This window comes from Coptis chinensis, chromosome 9 (assembly GCF_015680905.1).
Source record: "Coptis chinensis isolate HL-2020 chromosome 9, ASM1568090v1, whole genome shotgun sequence".
In the NCBI taxonomy this organism is placed as follows: domain Eukaryota; kingdom Viridiplantae; phylum Streptophyta; class Magnoliopsida; order Ranunculales; family Ranunculaceae; genus Coptis; species Coptis chinensis.
In genome coordinates, this window is record NC_141464.1 from 47767961 (window position 1) to 47784597 (window position 16637).

General features: G+C 35.9%; 1 protein-coding gene and 1 long non-coding RNA gene across 8 annotated transcripts; one reads left to right on the forward strand and one right to left on the reverse strand.

Annotated features, from left to right (window-relative positions):
- The first annotated feature begins 3530 nt into the window (after positions 1 to 3530).
- On the forward strand, positions 3531 to 6445 carry LOC147476371 (uncharacterized). Its single transcript, XR_015207881.1, has 5 exons — positions 3531 to 3822; positions 3928 to 4378; positions 4835 to 4910; positions 5817 to 5975; positions 6081 to 6445. It is a non-coding gene; the product is annotated as an uncharacterized LOC147476371 (long non-coding RNA).
- A 985-nt stretch (positions 6446 to 7430) lies between these two features.
- Positions 7431 to 14232, reverse strand: LOC147476372 (uncharacterized). Of its 7 annotated transcripts, none has more exons than XR_015207878.1 (9): positions 13840 to 14207; positions 13230 to 13372; positions 13040 to 13112; positions 12859 to 12929; positions 11819 to 12777; positions 11374 to 11463; positions 10137 to 10250; positions 8545 to 8606; positions 7431 to 7737 (listed from the first exon to the last, which is right to left on the reverse strand). XR_015207878.1 is itself a non-coding variant. In XM_086582949.1 (8 exons), exons 3-4 carry the CDS (start codon positions 13096 to 13098, stop codon positions 12373 to 12375), a joined length of 645 nt encoding a protein of 214 aa, XP_086439075.1. In that variant the 5' UTR covers positions 13099 to 13112; positions 13230 to 13372; positions 13840 to 14232; the 3' UTR covers positions 7431 to 7737; positions 8545 to 8606; positions 10137 to 10250; positions 11374 to 11463; positions 11819 to 12372. The 7 variants fall into 7 exon arrangements, 3 of the variants coding, with proteins under 3 accessions (XP_086439075.1, XP_086439076.1, XP_086439074.1); XR_015207880.1 differs by having other exon boundaries at positions 11819 to 11892; positions 13840 to 14190; XR_015207877.1 differs by lacking the exon at positions 13230 to 13372 and having other exon boundaries at positions 13840 to 14194.
- Positions 14233 to 16637: the final 2405 nt, after the last annotated feature.

A 16637-nucleotide genomic window follows, 5' to 3' on the forward strand; every position in this document is an offset into this window, starting at 1 on the left:
AAGTTAAACCCTTAGTATTTTCATAAACAACCTTAGAATCTTTTTTACCTTTCCTTCATAAACCAATACCCAAGCCAAGTTACAACCCATGATTTACCACTACAGTATGATACGAAGTCTAGAATAGGTGAGAGGATGCTAAAGTGAAGGACCCAACACTTCATATGTGATTGACATTTTTTCCATGAGACTAATTTCATCCAGAAGTCCGTTTTTCAAGGTAGTATGTGGGATGTTCGTATTTATTATTTTTTTCCCCACATACATGAGGTAAAATAGTAGACCATCTTCTGAGAGATTCTTTTCTGAGAGTATGACTGGTGAGAATTGAAAGTCGAGATTATCTACCTATGGTAAACTAGGGATTCCGTTTCTTGGATATGAGAGTATATGAGATTGACTAAGTACACACATAAGCCTTGATTGAGAATTTTGTCAATTTTTACTATCTCCCATCATAATCTATGAGTCTTTGCAGCAATGTAGTTAGCAATGGAGACCGTCTGTTGGAGTAAGCACTGAGTGGGTAAGGAATTTCTCTCTCTAAAAAATACTATCATTCTTGAACATGCTATTGATTGATTTTGTGGGTATATCACCTGAAAACCCTCACTAGACTATAACTCGTCCTTTTTGGGGAACTTAAAGGTTTAAAGCCTTGTTGCATGTGGTAAATGTAATCGCGATGCCTGTGAAAATGAGTTAGGATTTTATTTTTGTTATTAGGATGTGATTTTGATCACTTATCTATTTTTTATCTTATTTGCTAAGAGACTAGCAAAAGGCTAGTTGGGAGTTGTGATAAGTACTCAAAAAGTATAATTTAACCCTCAATCATGCCTCTTGTTTAGCCATCTTAGTGGACTAATAGTATTTGTAAGTTATGTTTTATGATTCTACAGGTAAAAGAGAGAGTTTTGTGGAATATTAGAGAAAAAGGGGTAAAACGGAGCAATTCGGAGCATTAAGGGTCACATGGGAAGCCTGTGGACAATCATGGAGAAGGCCAAGGAATTGAAGCTATTAAAGATGCGACTTGGACCTATTTTAAAGCCTATTTAGAAGCCCAAGGCCAAAGGATTCATTGCTTGAACCAAAGCCCACAAAAGAGGATAGAAGGATAGAGCAGAAGAAACAAGATAGACTTCCGCATCTGGGACGCATGGATCGTGCGTCCAGACGCATTGCTCGCATCTGAGACGCATGGATCGTGCGTCCAGATGCATTACTCGTGTCTGAGACTCATGGATCGTGCATCCAGACGTATGAAACGACACTATAGCCAATTCCTTCTCAGTTTTGGAGACGAAGTTGGACTCTGAAAGAAATCTATTTGTATTAGGAAACAAATGACGGTTTGGAATGCTTCTAGAACTCAGTGTTAATCCCTATAAATAGAGGACCTAAGTGCCTCATGTAATTTGCCAATTCACTTATATTCTTGTCTCCAGAACTTGAGGCAGAGATAGATTAATAATAAAAGATTTTGTTTTAACTAGCTGAGTCTTAATAAATTAGTCTTTTCTAGTCTTCTGTTCTTTGACTCTTCTTCTTCTCGTTCTTCATGTTCTTCCTTCTTTATGGAAGGCTAATCTTCTCCTTCAAGGGAGGAGATGAAGCCGATGCTTAAGGTTTAATGATTCTTCTGGTTCATGGTGTTCTTCAATCAGGTTAGTTCTTTATGTTTTTAGTTATTAGTTCTATTGCCCACACCAGGAGATGGAAGTATAGAATAGGGTTTATGTTTTGCAATATTAATATCATGCTAGTGTTCTTTACTTTTCTTCTAGTAGTCTAGTTTTTTAGAGTTAGGGAAGTATTCTTTGTGTTGCCTTAGAAGGGGTAGCTCAGGGAGTGGCTGCCTAGGGGAAGTATTCTTTGTGTTTGCTTTAAGTGGTGATTCATTGAATGGCCACCCTATTAGGAAGTACTCCTTGATGTTGCTCTCGGTAATACATTGAATGGCTGGCCGAGCTTACATAAAAGGAAATAAGATATTAATAGCATAAACATAGGAACAACCTTAAGTAAAGTTAATTGTTAACGATGCTTCGTCCAAGAGGGCATCGGCACTCGCTCGAATGCCTAATTGTAGTCTACTTGTGAGAACAACCATGAAGCAGAAGGTCATAGATCAAAAGTATTGGTGGATTCTAATCTCTTGAATTCCCTCTCTTATAAATTCTCAATAGTTTAGTTAATTTAGTTTAGTTTAACATTAGAATCTAAAATCTTTACAATCATAGTTTTTAATCCCTTAAACCCCCTTTCCAGTCCTGTCCTTCACATAACATACACTTAAAAGTTGAACGATACCCAACTCATCCTTTACTTATTGAGGGATAATTAGGTTTTGATACACTTTTATTTTGTTCAATGACCATCATCCATCTACATCATCTATCTATATCATCCATATACCATCTCATCTACACACACAAAAAGAGGCAAGGTCGTCATCATGCATGCTCTTTCATGTTTCTACACTTTTGCTATAAATTACACTAATAGTTGTTTGCCCTACTTCAAAAACTCCATTACTGTAAATGATGCTTTTGGTAATCCTTACAAATACAAGTTTAGTAAGGAGATTGGGATGATTAGATTGGGTTAACTGAGTTCGTATGGACGAACTGCCTACGTATTAGGTTCTCTCTACTGGGGGGGGTCAGACGTAGTTCCTCATCCTCTTTATATAGGCAAAGGGTTCACGCCTCCGGCTCTCTCGCATCCGATCAGATCCAGGTATTCAGGCCATTATGATGAGTTAAGAACATTTATGGTGAAGCATGCCTGAAGCTTCAGTCTTGATGATGGTATTTAAGACTTACATTATTGTCCGTTGGTGCGAGCGAGAATATGGGAGATCGCTGCTGGGGCGAGGTCGTTCGTGTGTAGCGAGTCACCTTGAAGCGAGCTTGAGTGACAAAGACTTTAGGTTGGTTGACTACTGATTAGTCAGATCGATTGCCATAGTTGAGTCGCTATGAAGCGAGCTGAGAGGACGAGGATCGAGGGTCGATCTCTGTTGGACACATGCTTGATATTCATTGAATGTGAATATTACTCCCTTACAATTACCAAAACCAACAAAAAGAGATACTCCTGTGACATCCACACATGCATGCTTCGATCAAACCAATTATATATCAAGATATCTGTAGGGCGAAACATCGATCTCCCTTCTCTAGGATTAGTAAGAAAATTGACAGGAGTCTCATTTTTTTCATTTGTATACTAACACGCCAGACCGCATCATACAAAATATCATGTACATGGTCACATATGTATTTAAATTTTAAACCCCGGAAAGTGTTTGTATTGTGGCTGCATGATCTCAAAATTCTTTTTTAATTTCAATTTTTTTTTATCAAAATTAATATTTTGAAACACCTCCTTCAATCCAATTTTAATTGAGAACGAATTTGTGACAAGCACATAAAATCTGTCCACAAGACAGCCACAAGCCCACAACCCTATTGGCCCAACTCAACAACGAATTTAACTCAGCCTACTCTTTCTAATAAAGAAAAACTTAATAAAAACAAATCAATTAAAAATGAGGGTTTGCTTCCATGCACAGGCATTCCAATGCATTCCAATGTGCACTAATCTCAGCCCCACATCTGATTTTTGTTGGGAAATCCATAATTCAATACAAACTTGTTAAACTGAATAAACTGGTTTGGAAAAAAAAAAAGTACATGAAATACCAAATTTACCTAAAAACTAATCCAACCTAATAACCATCGTGGAAATTGGAAAGTGAAATAAAACTTCGCTATTTACTTCGGGCTGGTGAAATTGCTTGAATTCTTTCAGGTAATTACATTTATCTTCTAGGATATATTTTCCCACCAATCGACTATATTTACTAAACGAATGTAAACTCAGAAGGCATTAACTGTGTTGTATTTGTTTTTGCAGGGTGATCAGTAGTGAGATTAGATGATGTTGGGAAGGTCTCCAGAACTGGACGAGGTTTTAGGATTGCCAGAGTATTCGGTTTCTGTTGGATAGTTTTAAGATTTTGTTCCACGAAAGAGATGTATCGATTCATTTGGAGTATAGGGAAGAAATGTGGAGAATGCTTGATAGTAGAGTAGTACCTCCAAGGATTTTCATTAAGGGGAGATATATTGGTGGTGCAGACGCTGTTGTGACATTGCATGAGCAAAGGAAGTTGTTAGAAGGATTGCCGAGGGATCAGCCCACCAGTCCGTGTGGAGGAATGTGCTTCATATTATGTTATAATTGCAATGGAAGTCGTAAAATTAGTCCAGATGGGAGTGATGATGGCTTGTCAGTTCAGTGCCCACAGTGCATGAGAATGGGTTTCTTGTATGTTGAGCGATGTCTGGAGCCTTAGCCGTTTATGGTGAGCAAATGTCGTCTTATGTACATTTAACTTTTAGTTTCGTTTATTTGCTGGAGCTGTTTGTGTGACCAAATCTTTTTTCGTTTAAAAAAATTATCCGATGAGGTGACCTACAGTATAAAGATTGAAAGGATAAAGAAAATGGCAACTGAAACAACCATTTATACGATAATATATCGATTCCATTCAGCCACCGATAATAATCTCCCATCTGAATAGGAAGTGCTTGAGTGGGATATCTCTCAACTCCTCCCCACAGCGACCAAAGTGAATGAATCCCTTCATTATTGTTATCTCCTAATTCCTTCACCCTTGATCCGTTACTGTCTTTTATTTTAAGTTCTTTGTTAACCCTTGAATGTTACAAGCCTTTTGGAGGTCTGACAATCTTGATTGTCTTACAGTTTTTAAGCTTGGCATGCATATACCCTCTCTAAGTTGTTTTCTTAATTGCAGCTTCTGTACCATTGGCATCCAAGGGACGTGAATGGAATACTATCGTCGATTCTGGTTTTTTTGTATTACTTCATAGGTACGTTGTTTTTCTCTCACGTCTTCATTTTTGTTTATATAAATGATCTAAATGTCATTGCTTGATCATAGCTATTTAACAATCTTTGACTGCTTTAACACAAGTATTCGTAATTGATGCAAAATACCTCTAGCTAAGAAGTTATATTTTTAATCACTCAACCTCCATAAGGACCCCATACCTGTCAAGGAAGAAATAGTGCATACTTTGATATTACTAGATAGACTAATAGCTGATAAGGGGCAATGGTGCGTTTCTACATCTGCCCCAAATGACTACCTTTCAAACTTATTCACTTAACAAGTCAGTTTTAGAAACATAGTTTTGGGTTTTATGGTACCTTTTATATTATCCTCTCTTTCTTTCTTTTTTCTTTTTGCTAATTAGATGTTGTGCATCTATGGGTTGGTTTGTTTTAACTCAGTTTAAATTGGAAACAACAATATCATCATCGTCTAACTGATTGTGGCTTTCAGACATCGCTCTTCTGTTTTAGTTTATATCCCCTTGAGAAACTGTGGTGGTGCTCAAGAAGGGTACAATCTCTTGGACTTCTTTGTCCTCATAATTGTAGTTAACATGTTATAATAAAGTGTACTCCATTTATTCGACATGTGGGGTATAATACGGCTTCTGATATGAAATCGCAAAAATTGGACTTCCTGATTAAAAAAATAGCAAAGACGATTTAGACTTCCTGCTCTGAGGTAGGAAAATGGTATACACATGAAGCTGCCTGACAGGACATAAAATGATTGTCAGAAAAATGAAGGTTCTTAACGGTTGTCGACCAAAGCCTTCTACTTTCCATAGAGAAATTCCTTCAGCAAAGAACGTGTACCTGATAACAAAAAACTTTTAGAAATTTCTATGAATCTAAGGTTCCATCTTTGTGATGTTCACCAGGTTCATCCGTACCCTCAGCTTATGTGTTATGGATTATGAGGGGAATTGCCTCCTGCAGTTGTAGTTGATAGTGAGAGCATAGTGACCTTCATGAGTGACACAACAGTGGCGATGCAAAATTCTCAGCGCTGGACTTCTGCGACTTCCTCCCATAATCAGGTTTTACATGTTAGCTTTAGCCCCCCCCCCCCCTCCCTCGACTTAGTTATTCTAGTTAATTAGTTATGTTTAAAGCACAAACTAACCTAACTTGACATTTTGCAGGCATCAAGAGCAAGTCCCATCTAAATGAGCATTATATACGTGATAAATTGTTTTCCCAAACTTCTTGGAGGAAACATGCCAGCTGCTTTATCAGTAAATGTTTTTGCTTACAGTGGAAATGGCGAGGTTGGAGTAGTTCAAATTCCTCCATGTCAAGCATCCAGACCACGACAGCAAGGTTTTAATCGTTGCCTTGCACCATGCTTCTTGGCATTTTGCTCGTGTAAATAGCCACAAATTTCTGGCAGTTGAAAAAAAAATACTAGAGCTGTTTTGGAGTTATCGGCTTCGCGTCATTGTAAATCATTTGTGTAAGTTTCCATCTATTGAGGAACCTTGCGTCCAAAATATGGGCTGTTTCGGAAGTGCTTGATCCTGATTATCTCGGCTAGTCAAATTGCCGGTTCTCTAGCTTAGTCACCTTGTTAAGATTGAAAATAAAAATCTCTTGCAGTAAACTGTGGTCTGGAGTAAAGAGGCCAACTTGATGTCCTCCGCTCTCGCCATCATTTTCTACAGAAAGTTGATATGACGTGCAGGGATCAGATTTTGGGCTAAAAAATTGGGAACCTTTCAGGCAGCAGGTCCATGTGGCATGAATTTTTGGTAAAAGAAACATCTTTGACATAAAGAAAAACAATGTAGGTGATATCAGTCGTCAAACTTGTATGCAGATCTTGCATGTGGTTGTACTAAATTTGTGATACATTTTGTTTTCCACTTTTCTCCATCATCAGTTACAAGATATCAGCATTACTAAAGCTGTGACAATCCCCAAAAAACCGATGTGTTTGTGCACTCTGTGTCGTTCCATGGGATCTTTATTGTTACTGAGCATATGTATATGACTTGGTCTTGTAGCTGAATCTTTTCTATTAATTTAGCCAAGTCCCGGCTGTTTACCAGGTCTTATGAGTATTCTCATAGTTCTTCCGCTACATAGAGGTATTACTTGCTTGAAAATTGGCTCTGACCCGCATACTAATTTTGTGACACCAACTCTCTTCGTTGATCGTTGAACTTTACAGGTTCGCATTCACATCAGAAGCTTAAATTTGCATTAAATAGTTTGACCAAGATTGAATCCATTGCCTGCACTCTTTCCTAACCCTTTGACCATCGGATAGACTATATAATCAGTAGTAATATTTATTTATCACACAACCACTCAAAGATGAGAAAATTTCAGTTGAAACACGAGGTTTTTCTAGCCATGTAAAAACATTCAAGTTACATTCCTCAAGGTTTACCACAAGTTTTGGCAGACATTTTTCATCTCTAACATTTCTTTCTCACAAAATAATTAAAGTTTTCATTCAAAGAAAAAAGGATTTACTGAGCACGAGCAAATATCTGAAAACAAATTCCTCATACATTAATTTCTGTTTCAACTTGTACAATGCACAAAAGAGCCGAGAAAGTCGAATGCCTCATCGTTCAACTTATCTAAAAAAAAAACAATGGTTATCAGTAGTAGTAGTACAGGTTGCACACATTGAAAATCTGCAACCAACCCTATGACTAAATTTTAGCTGGTACTATTACAAGTTGACATTTGCACTTCTTATTACTTCTTCTGCCCTCCGGACTTGAATGTCAGCCATTTAAATGAATATTCGAGCAGTTGTGCATTATGTTGCAGCAACCAATATAAGATCTATGTAACAAAAAGAAGGGAAAACAAGGAAAAAAGAGTCAGAAATTCACAAAATGATGATAATATACATATGACTTACTGAAAAAATATATATCAACAAAATTCTAGGGATAACATAAGAACATGAGCAATGTTGGTTGTTACCTGCACAGCCTGCAGGAAACAATGTCAAGTAATGGAAATCGAGTAGACTGACAAATATGCAATCAGTATACTTAGATGTGCTAAGCCTCAAGTAAGGGGGAAATAGTAGCAGAAACACTTGTTCCAATTCCTCATTCAGCCAACATAACGGTTCCATGATTTTTTCTGGTAGTGAGAGCATATATATTGACAAGGAGAATAGGGTCTGATTTATGAGAAACCAAAGTCCGACACTTCCCTAATTAAATTGCATGAGAACATTACCAATTCTAATATCAGTAGTCACATTCTAGTGACAGAGGATTTGGCTGTGCCAGTGATTTACATTCTAAGGTTCTTTTACTATGAATAGCAAACACATCACTGTAGCCAAAAGCACACAAATAGACATCACAAACGATGTCACAAATATGTAACGGCTATATTATAAACGAGAATTAAGTGCAAAAGTTCCTTCACAAAGCTTGCAGACACACACACACACATCCTCAAAGTAAGCCATGCTATCAAGCCTTAATATAAATATTGCAGTGGTATGATATATATGACTAGCAGAATACCAAGTTAGATCTACAAAGGTATCAAAATTGGGGTGTGTGTGTGTGTGTGTGTGTGTGTTGGGAGAGGGGGCCAGTGAGGGACCAACGGTAAGCGAAGATGTACCTTTTACATAATCACTCCCATACTCCTTGTCTCAAAGATCCGAAACCATGAGGAGGCCATATCTAGCAGAAGAAACATTTAAAGGGATAAGTTTTAACCTTCGAGAGTTCAATAATCCACATAATGTAATTCTTCAGCTTAATCTAATCTTTACCTGTGAAGGTTACCAATAGTGATAAAAAAAACCAAGGGGTGGCCACAATTACTCATTTATTATGTTAAATTACTTCATAAGATTGAAGATAGCTAGAAAGGTGAAACATCATTGTAAAATTATTCTAGAATTATTCCCAAGCCTAAAACTAGCTTAAGAAAATTAGCAATATCAATATTTTTTTTTTCTTTTTTCAAAGAACAAGAGAACACATATCAATGATCAATTCATTGTTTATTACCAGAATACCAGGAAAACATAAACCAACTCATACAAGAAAACACAACTGTACAGCCTCAAATTCTATTGAAATGCAGCAAAAGCAAAACAGGAACTGAAGTTTACCCTGCAAAGCACTTTACCTTACGAAAGATAACAAAACCAGAAGCCTCCACTACATGCAATGTTTGTCCACACACAGGGGGGTAACTAATATCTATTATTAACTATCAACTGAGCTAAAGGACTATGTGGTAGTTATACCCAATATGAATTAGTAGCTTATTAACTGGACTCCAAACGTCAATCACATAAATCTTTTATCTTCAAAGCTATTTGGTTAGAAGCAACAATATCATCCAAGTAATAGTAGTTATCACAATATTCACATGAGTCTAGCATACTATTTTCCTCCTTCAAGTCTCATGTTGTTCTCATTTGATTCCTACCATTTCATCGATCGCTATAAATACTTTTCATAGTATAGTTCCGTCGTATAGACTAATATTTTGTTTGGTAGTAGGTGAGATACATTGTTCTGCTATAACAAACCCACGGAAAATTAGATCTTGATAATTGGAGATGGTCAGCCCGTAAGATCAACGAAAGTAACTCTATTTTTCCTGTTAGTTATGGTCTTATGGAGGCACCCAAGTTTAGGAATATGGAACAAATAAGGGCATGAGTAGCCACTGAAAAATACTCAGCCAATCACATCAGAAACCATCTGAATTTGAATCTCGACTGAGGAGATCTCCTAGTTGAGACCACTGAAGGAAAACTTCAAAAGTTCAAAGCCTTTCTTAGGCAATAAATTTAAGGGTAAAATGAAAAGATAATAAACACTTCCTAAAGAGTTTTTAGGTATGAAATTTTAAACTTTAGTGTGCAATGCCAGGTGAATATACTCATAGTGACTACTAATCAGTTGTAAGAACAATACTTCTAGGTTTCTAAAAGATGTTTTGCAATACACAAGAAGTATGCAGTTTTGGATAATCTTCTGAAGAAGAGTTTCTAAGTTCAGAGTCAACCACCTAAACTATTGTTCTCAAATTCTAGCAATGACTATACTATTTATATATCATATGGATCAGAGACATATTGTTCCATTACCGGTAGTATGCCAGAGCCATATACTTTAGCAGAACAAACTTTCATCAGCAAAAGAACGTAAATGAGAAAAAGAAAATCCAAAAAAGGACGACAAAATGTATACATTGTGTGGCAGGCATGATAGAGTAGATACTATTACGACAGTATGCTGAACATCATTCTCCAAGACACTGTGAAGCTCTATCTCTTTCTGCAGCTGTTCTCTCAATCTTTGGACCTGTTGCGGCATGACTTACATTAGGGAATATATAGTACTACTTCACATTTCCATTTGCAATAAACATAAAATGCTAAAGATATGAGAGATGACAAAGGTAACTGATAGAAATATAGTTATGGATCGTAGTAGAGTCGATCTTCTTTTGATGTTGGGGGAGGAGGTCACTTTCAAGGAAATTCAAAATATCAATGTGAAGCCAACACTTCAAGTCTGAGTTTCATTTTTCTGTTAGGTAGCTAGTGAGTTTTTGGTCCAACGGATGAAGGTGAACATTCCTCTTACTCCTAAGCTCAGACATTTTTTTCTTTTGGTAATCTAAACTCAGAGACTTAATGCCTGTAAGTATACTACTCGCAACAATACAAAAGATAAAATGTTCCGAGAAATAAAATCTGTGAATTCTAATCCTACTGTACAAAAATACATAGCAAATGCACAGTTAAAACTAGTTGCTTTAGCTTTAGTCGTAGCATCAATTGTTTGTCCCCCCACCCCACTCCCCACAGACACACACATATACTCACAAAGGATCTTGTTAAGTCTTCCTTTCAAAAATCATATAAGGTTTAGTGGATTTCTTGAAATTTTTAATTATAAAAATTTGCATATTTAAGGAGAGTTCCCCGAACAAATTTTGACTTAGACCAAGTTAATTAGCACAGGCACGCCTTTAATTTGTCTACAAATTTGCTCTTCGCTTTTCAGTGACACCATCTTGCTGTAATGTGAGAGGGTCACTTCTTTGACAAGTTGTCCAATTCTATTCATACTGCTGGAAGGTCTGTAACTGTGTTCACCACCTCAGGTCCTCAGTAATATCACAGAACTTTGTTTACTATTGGAAGATATAATTATGCTAAAGTGTGACATGAGTTGTGTTGTATATGGGAGCTGTTGTCCATAATTTAGAATATTGTTATACTCGTGACTTCGTGATTTTCTACTCCAAACTTTAACCAAATCATATAAACCACAATAAGGGAAAATTTGGTTGAAAATCTAATTCTTGGATACCAAAAGGTAAAATAGACGCTAATTATTTCATTTTAGCTATACAAGCAGCAATCAGAGACAAATTTTTATATGCTCTCAATGGAGATCAGGAGGAAAGTAAACTTACATCTTGTTCAAGCTGGATTCTGTACGTGTATGTGCTGTTCTGTTTACTGAAAGATCTAGAAGTTCCTGCTTTTTCAGCAAAACTTGTTACCTGGAAGTCAGAATTTCTATCTCGTCAATTATAAATATTCAAAGAAACATTTGGGCTTGTCCCTTCAAGAAAAATCCTATGAGCTTTTTCTCAAACACATTCTTTAAGTGGTAATAATGGCCCAACTCAAAGGAACATAACCTTTAAACCAGTAGTAGCTGCTAATGTGTTCATATCTAGAGGGCTTGTTTATCAGAGTGACTCGTTTATCTTATGCATTCCGACCAAGATTTGTAAGTTCTTGCAGTTCACTAAAAATTCAAAAAACTGAAATCTACACCAAATCTGCAATACTCTAAAGTTTGTTTCTACTTAAAGAAAATAATGTATGTAACTGAAGCCATAAATTTAGTACCTCCACTGTGAAGGAGTTGTCACTTTGGAACTCATCCACGATACCTTACTCATGTTCTGATAGCAGGCAACAACCTATAGAAAATATAGTAACAATGAAAATAGGATTCTAATACATCAACACTAATGAAAGACTATAAACAAACAAAATAACTCAAATTCGAAAATTATAATATTGCACTTATTGACACTAATGAAATACCACAAAAGAGGACTATCTGTCCAAACACCTAGTTGAAATAAAGACAACATGAACTAGAAACTTCTCTACACAAACGAAATAAGTTTCAAGAAACCAAAAACTGCTCCTATCCAGTCCATCAAACTCCACCACTACCACGCTTTTTCCCTCGGGATTCGAAAGTACCAACAACCTTGTATGCATCAAAGCGTGATTGAAAATACGTTTCCCAATCACCGTTAAGTAGGATAATGATAGTCAAACCAAAGCTTCGCTATTTCTGGCATTGGATAGTTTGTTCTGAGCTTGAGCTTTAACATTTTGTTCTCGACAAGCCCAATACTTATAACTTTAGGGCCATTTTTAGGGATAGCTTATCTCAGTGGGAGAAAAGTGACGGACTTTGCCTCTGAGAAAAAGACAACGGCAGTATGATACTTCGAAACTGCAAGATAACCAGCTTCAGGCATCTTCATAAATTCATCCGTACCAGATTTTGAAAGGTTCTCCACACAATTTTTAAACCCATGAATACTGAACATCTTTACATACTCTTGCTTAAAGCAACTCAACTCTACCAACAGATCTACTTGTACTTTTATCCAATTCTCTTTATGATAACCCAATGCTAAAGCCAAGGCCATAAAACCACCGGTTCCATCTCCCATTGGTTCTTCAATATCCAAAGTGAATGGCCTCATAACTATTGGAACTTTATCCATATAGTGAAAGTAGCAATGAGTATAGGAAGGTATTTCAACATCCCCGAGATACTCTACCTACAAAAAATATCTCACTATTCAACAATTTTTTATTTTATTAATTCCTACTTAATCATAAAAACCTTTACACAAATTTACCTTCTCTTTTCCTTTCATTGCCTCCTTCATTAGTCCAGGAGTGACGGGTGAAGCATCGCTAGCACCTTGATCTGTAATATTTGCATCATTTGCAAATTTCTTTTTTTCTTTAATCAACTGAATTATTTTCTCAATATTGTTAATATGGGACACTATGCCAATAAAAGCCTCATCAACGTACTCTTTTATTGCATACAAATTCATTTTCAGACCAGCCACCTCCTCCTCTAGTCGATCCATTGGAACTTGGAAATCTAAGAGAAAAAATAAATAAAGAAACATTTAGACCTAGGACAACATCAGCATTGCATATACTATCTGGCGAATTTTTAGCACTGTAAAATAGTTAACTAGTTACTCTATTTTCATACCTTATTGAAATTTTCACGGGAATAGTGAGCTAAGTATAGTCTATCTTTCACTCTTAGAATAGATGGAACATACACCGCACTTAGACTTGCTTGATTTCTGGTCAGCTTTTCTAATCTCAAATCATGCTTACTGAAAACAATACCTTCCATCCAAATATAAATTCAGGACTTGTTTAAAAGTGAGACAGTATGTTAACATAAATAAAGGCCCTCTTTAAACAAATTACAAGAGTCCTACTCACATTCTCTCAAATCAAGAACTGAAAGGAACAAGATTCAGCATAGCATCATTATTGTACAGGGCAGTGAATTCCCAAGGGTTCATTGACATAAGATCAATTCCCATACTAGAGACTACAACATATAAAACTCAACTCAAAAGCATATGAACCAATTACCATGGTCAACGTCTCTTGTCAAATTGGTCACTATAACATAGACAACAAACTTAAAAAACCACTTACAAAACTAGATTACATTTTTGGGTAATATGTTATGGTCTTGCATGCATGAATATCAGAATAATTACAGAGAATAATTGATAACAGGTGTTCATTAACTAAACATGAAAAACTAAAGCATAAAACATATAGAACATAGAAAATATTACCTTTTAGTGTTGACAAGAGAGCTGAAAAAGATACAAAGCAGAGAACAACTGTTGACTATTGATGGTTGATGTCTCCAATTGGGAGGGGAGGTAATAAATGGAGCGGAAATTAAGAATGTGCAGTGGAGATCCATTCGAAGGTGGAAGGGGAACATGGTGATCGTGGGTTTCCATGTGGTGTGTGGGGATCGTGGGATACGATCTGGTGTGTGTGGGGAAGCCGGGAAGATAATTTCTTGAATTTTTTTGAAGTTTTGAAATTTTGAAAATTCCGATAAAATGAAACAAAATTGAAAATTGTACTTCATCCGAAATGTGGGTAACAGGGCAAATCCACATAACCCAATTTTTCCATATCTGCCGATATTTCCCCCACCCACACCCCAAAACCGAAATATATTAGTCTATATCGATATTTTAGAAAATCCAACTTTTTTGAAATAGTTAAAATTTCGATATATATCATTATATATATAATATATCGCTGATATATAACGACATATGTCAGAATTATCTATCAACAATCAATATAATCGGTCAAACAGTCAACAAGTCAATCGATATATATCAAATATATTGGATATATTACTAATATATATCGGTCCAAAAATAAATCAAAATGTCAAACTGAAATATCACATTATTCCATACCGTGTACCCATATTCCGATATATTGATATATCTTATGATATTTTCGGCCTTGGTTGAAGAGAAAAAGAACTAAGTTAGGAGTTCAATAACGTTTTTATTTTTCAATTTTTGGTTTAGGAGGGAAGTACAATCAGTTTATTTGTTTGCTCAATAATCCCAAATAGATATGAACAATGATTGTTCATATAAATAGTGATTACTCGTAACTCATGTTAAGGTATGAACAATCATTGTTCATACTCATGTTGAGGTATGAACACTCAATTATTCATACCTAAAATGGGTATGAACAATGAGTCATCATATAAACAATTATTGTTCATAGCTCAGGTTGAGGTATGAACCCCCCCCCCCCCCCTAAAAAAAATAGGTATTAACAATTATTATAGGTAGGAACAGTCATTGTTCATACTCATAGCTCATGTTGATGTATAGTATGAACAATGAGTGTTTATAGCTCATTTCGTCCTTAAGAGTTATTAAAATTAAAAAAATGAGTTCGTGGGCTATTTAAATGTGGAGATTGGGTTTGTGAGTGATTATAAAAAAACCCATATCCTTAAGATTAGACAATACCATAGTGGTTTCTCAAACTTGTTGATTGCATTGCTAGCTCTAGTGGAGTCAAATTCCAATTCAACCTCTTTATCACCTTCTTCAATACATCGACCTAAGTATATATACTTCAATAGCTTTTAGCTCTTGCAAGTAGTTATTTATGTCTCTTACCTTCTTATTATAGACAATTGAAGTTGGCTTAGATGTTTATTGAAATCTTCAAGCATTTTTTTCCTTCCAAATTAAATGTTGTCCACTGAAGCTCAAATAAAGACTATATATCTCTCCCCTGTAATGACAAATATTCCAGATTTGAAATAAAATTTTTTCGATTTTGTATTTTATGTTGTTTTGGTCATTGTTCATACCTTATATGATGTATGAATAGTGATTGTTCATACTAGGGGTGTCAAAATGGCCCTCAAACCCTGAGCTCGCCTGCCCTGACCCGGCCCATGGGCCGAAAAAGCCTTCAAAATGAGGCCCTCATACATTCGTGGGCTGGGCCTACCCGACCCTCAAACCTTTGAGGGGAGGGTAAGGGCCTAGACTTTGAAACTTAAGCCCTCTTTTAAGCTCGACCCTTATTAGGCCATCAACATTTATTACATATATTTTAAATATTTTGTTTACAATATATTTCATTTTAGCATTAATATGCTAAAAATACTTAAAAGAATGTTTATCTATTAAGTTTGCCAACCTTATAATTTCATTATAATATTTTATTAAATGAATTTAACTGATCTTAATTAATTAATAATTTTAACAAGTTTTTTAGTAGTTTGAAGGTTTAAATGTGAAGTGCATTCAATTTTATCATTTTTAACTAATGTTTTTAAATTTATTTTGTAAATCAAATGTATAACATAGTATCCAGCCCTCACGTTTGGCCCTCAAGCCCGGCCTTTCAAGGGTTGAGGGGCGGGTAAAGGCTTCGAGATTTAAGCATTGGCCCAACCCGACCCGGCCCTCGAGGTAAATAAGGGTAGGGCTGGCCCGGTCCTCAAAGCATGGGGCTTCTGTCACACCCCGAATTTCGACAAAATTCGGAAAAACAATATTTGTTCCCGACTCTTCGATTTTCGAGGTGTGATGCACTCTCAACTTCCAAAAACCCATAAACAGTTTAAATATGCGGATAATTAAAAACCAATAAAAATCTTAACTTAAACAAAAGTCCTCTTCATTACAAAATTCACAAATAAGATTATGTTACAAATCTCTTTTCAATAACTTTTTATTTAAAATTACAAATGAAAATACAAATAACATTGTCTCAACCGAAAATCTATATCACCTCAAAGGAAAACAAAACCTATATTGAAATGCGACGCTAATGCAAATCACAAGCAGCAATCAAACCTTCTTCAACACTAAACCTGTTAAGACTTATCAACTATGTTCATTTAATGAACACACCCGATAAGCAAACATGCAAATCGGATCAGCATTATAAAAATGCTGGTGTGAGTAGCTCTAAAATATAATATATACTTATACCTATATTTACACACTAAATAAGGCAGTTAGTTCCTCCACCGAGGCGCCTTAACATCCAACGAATAATACAACATCCTTAAGTACAA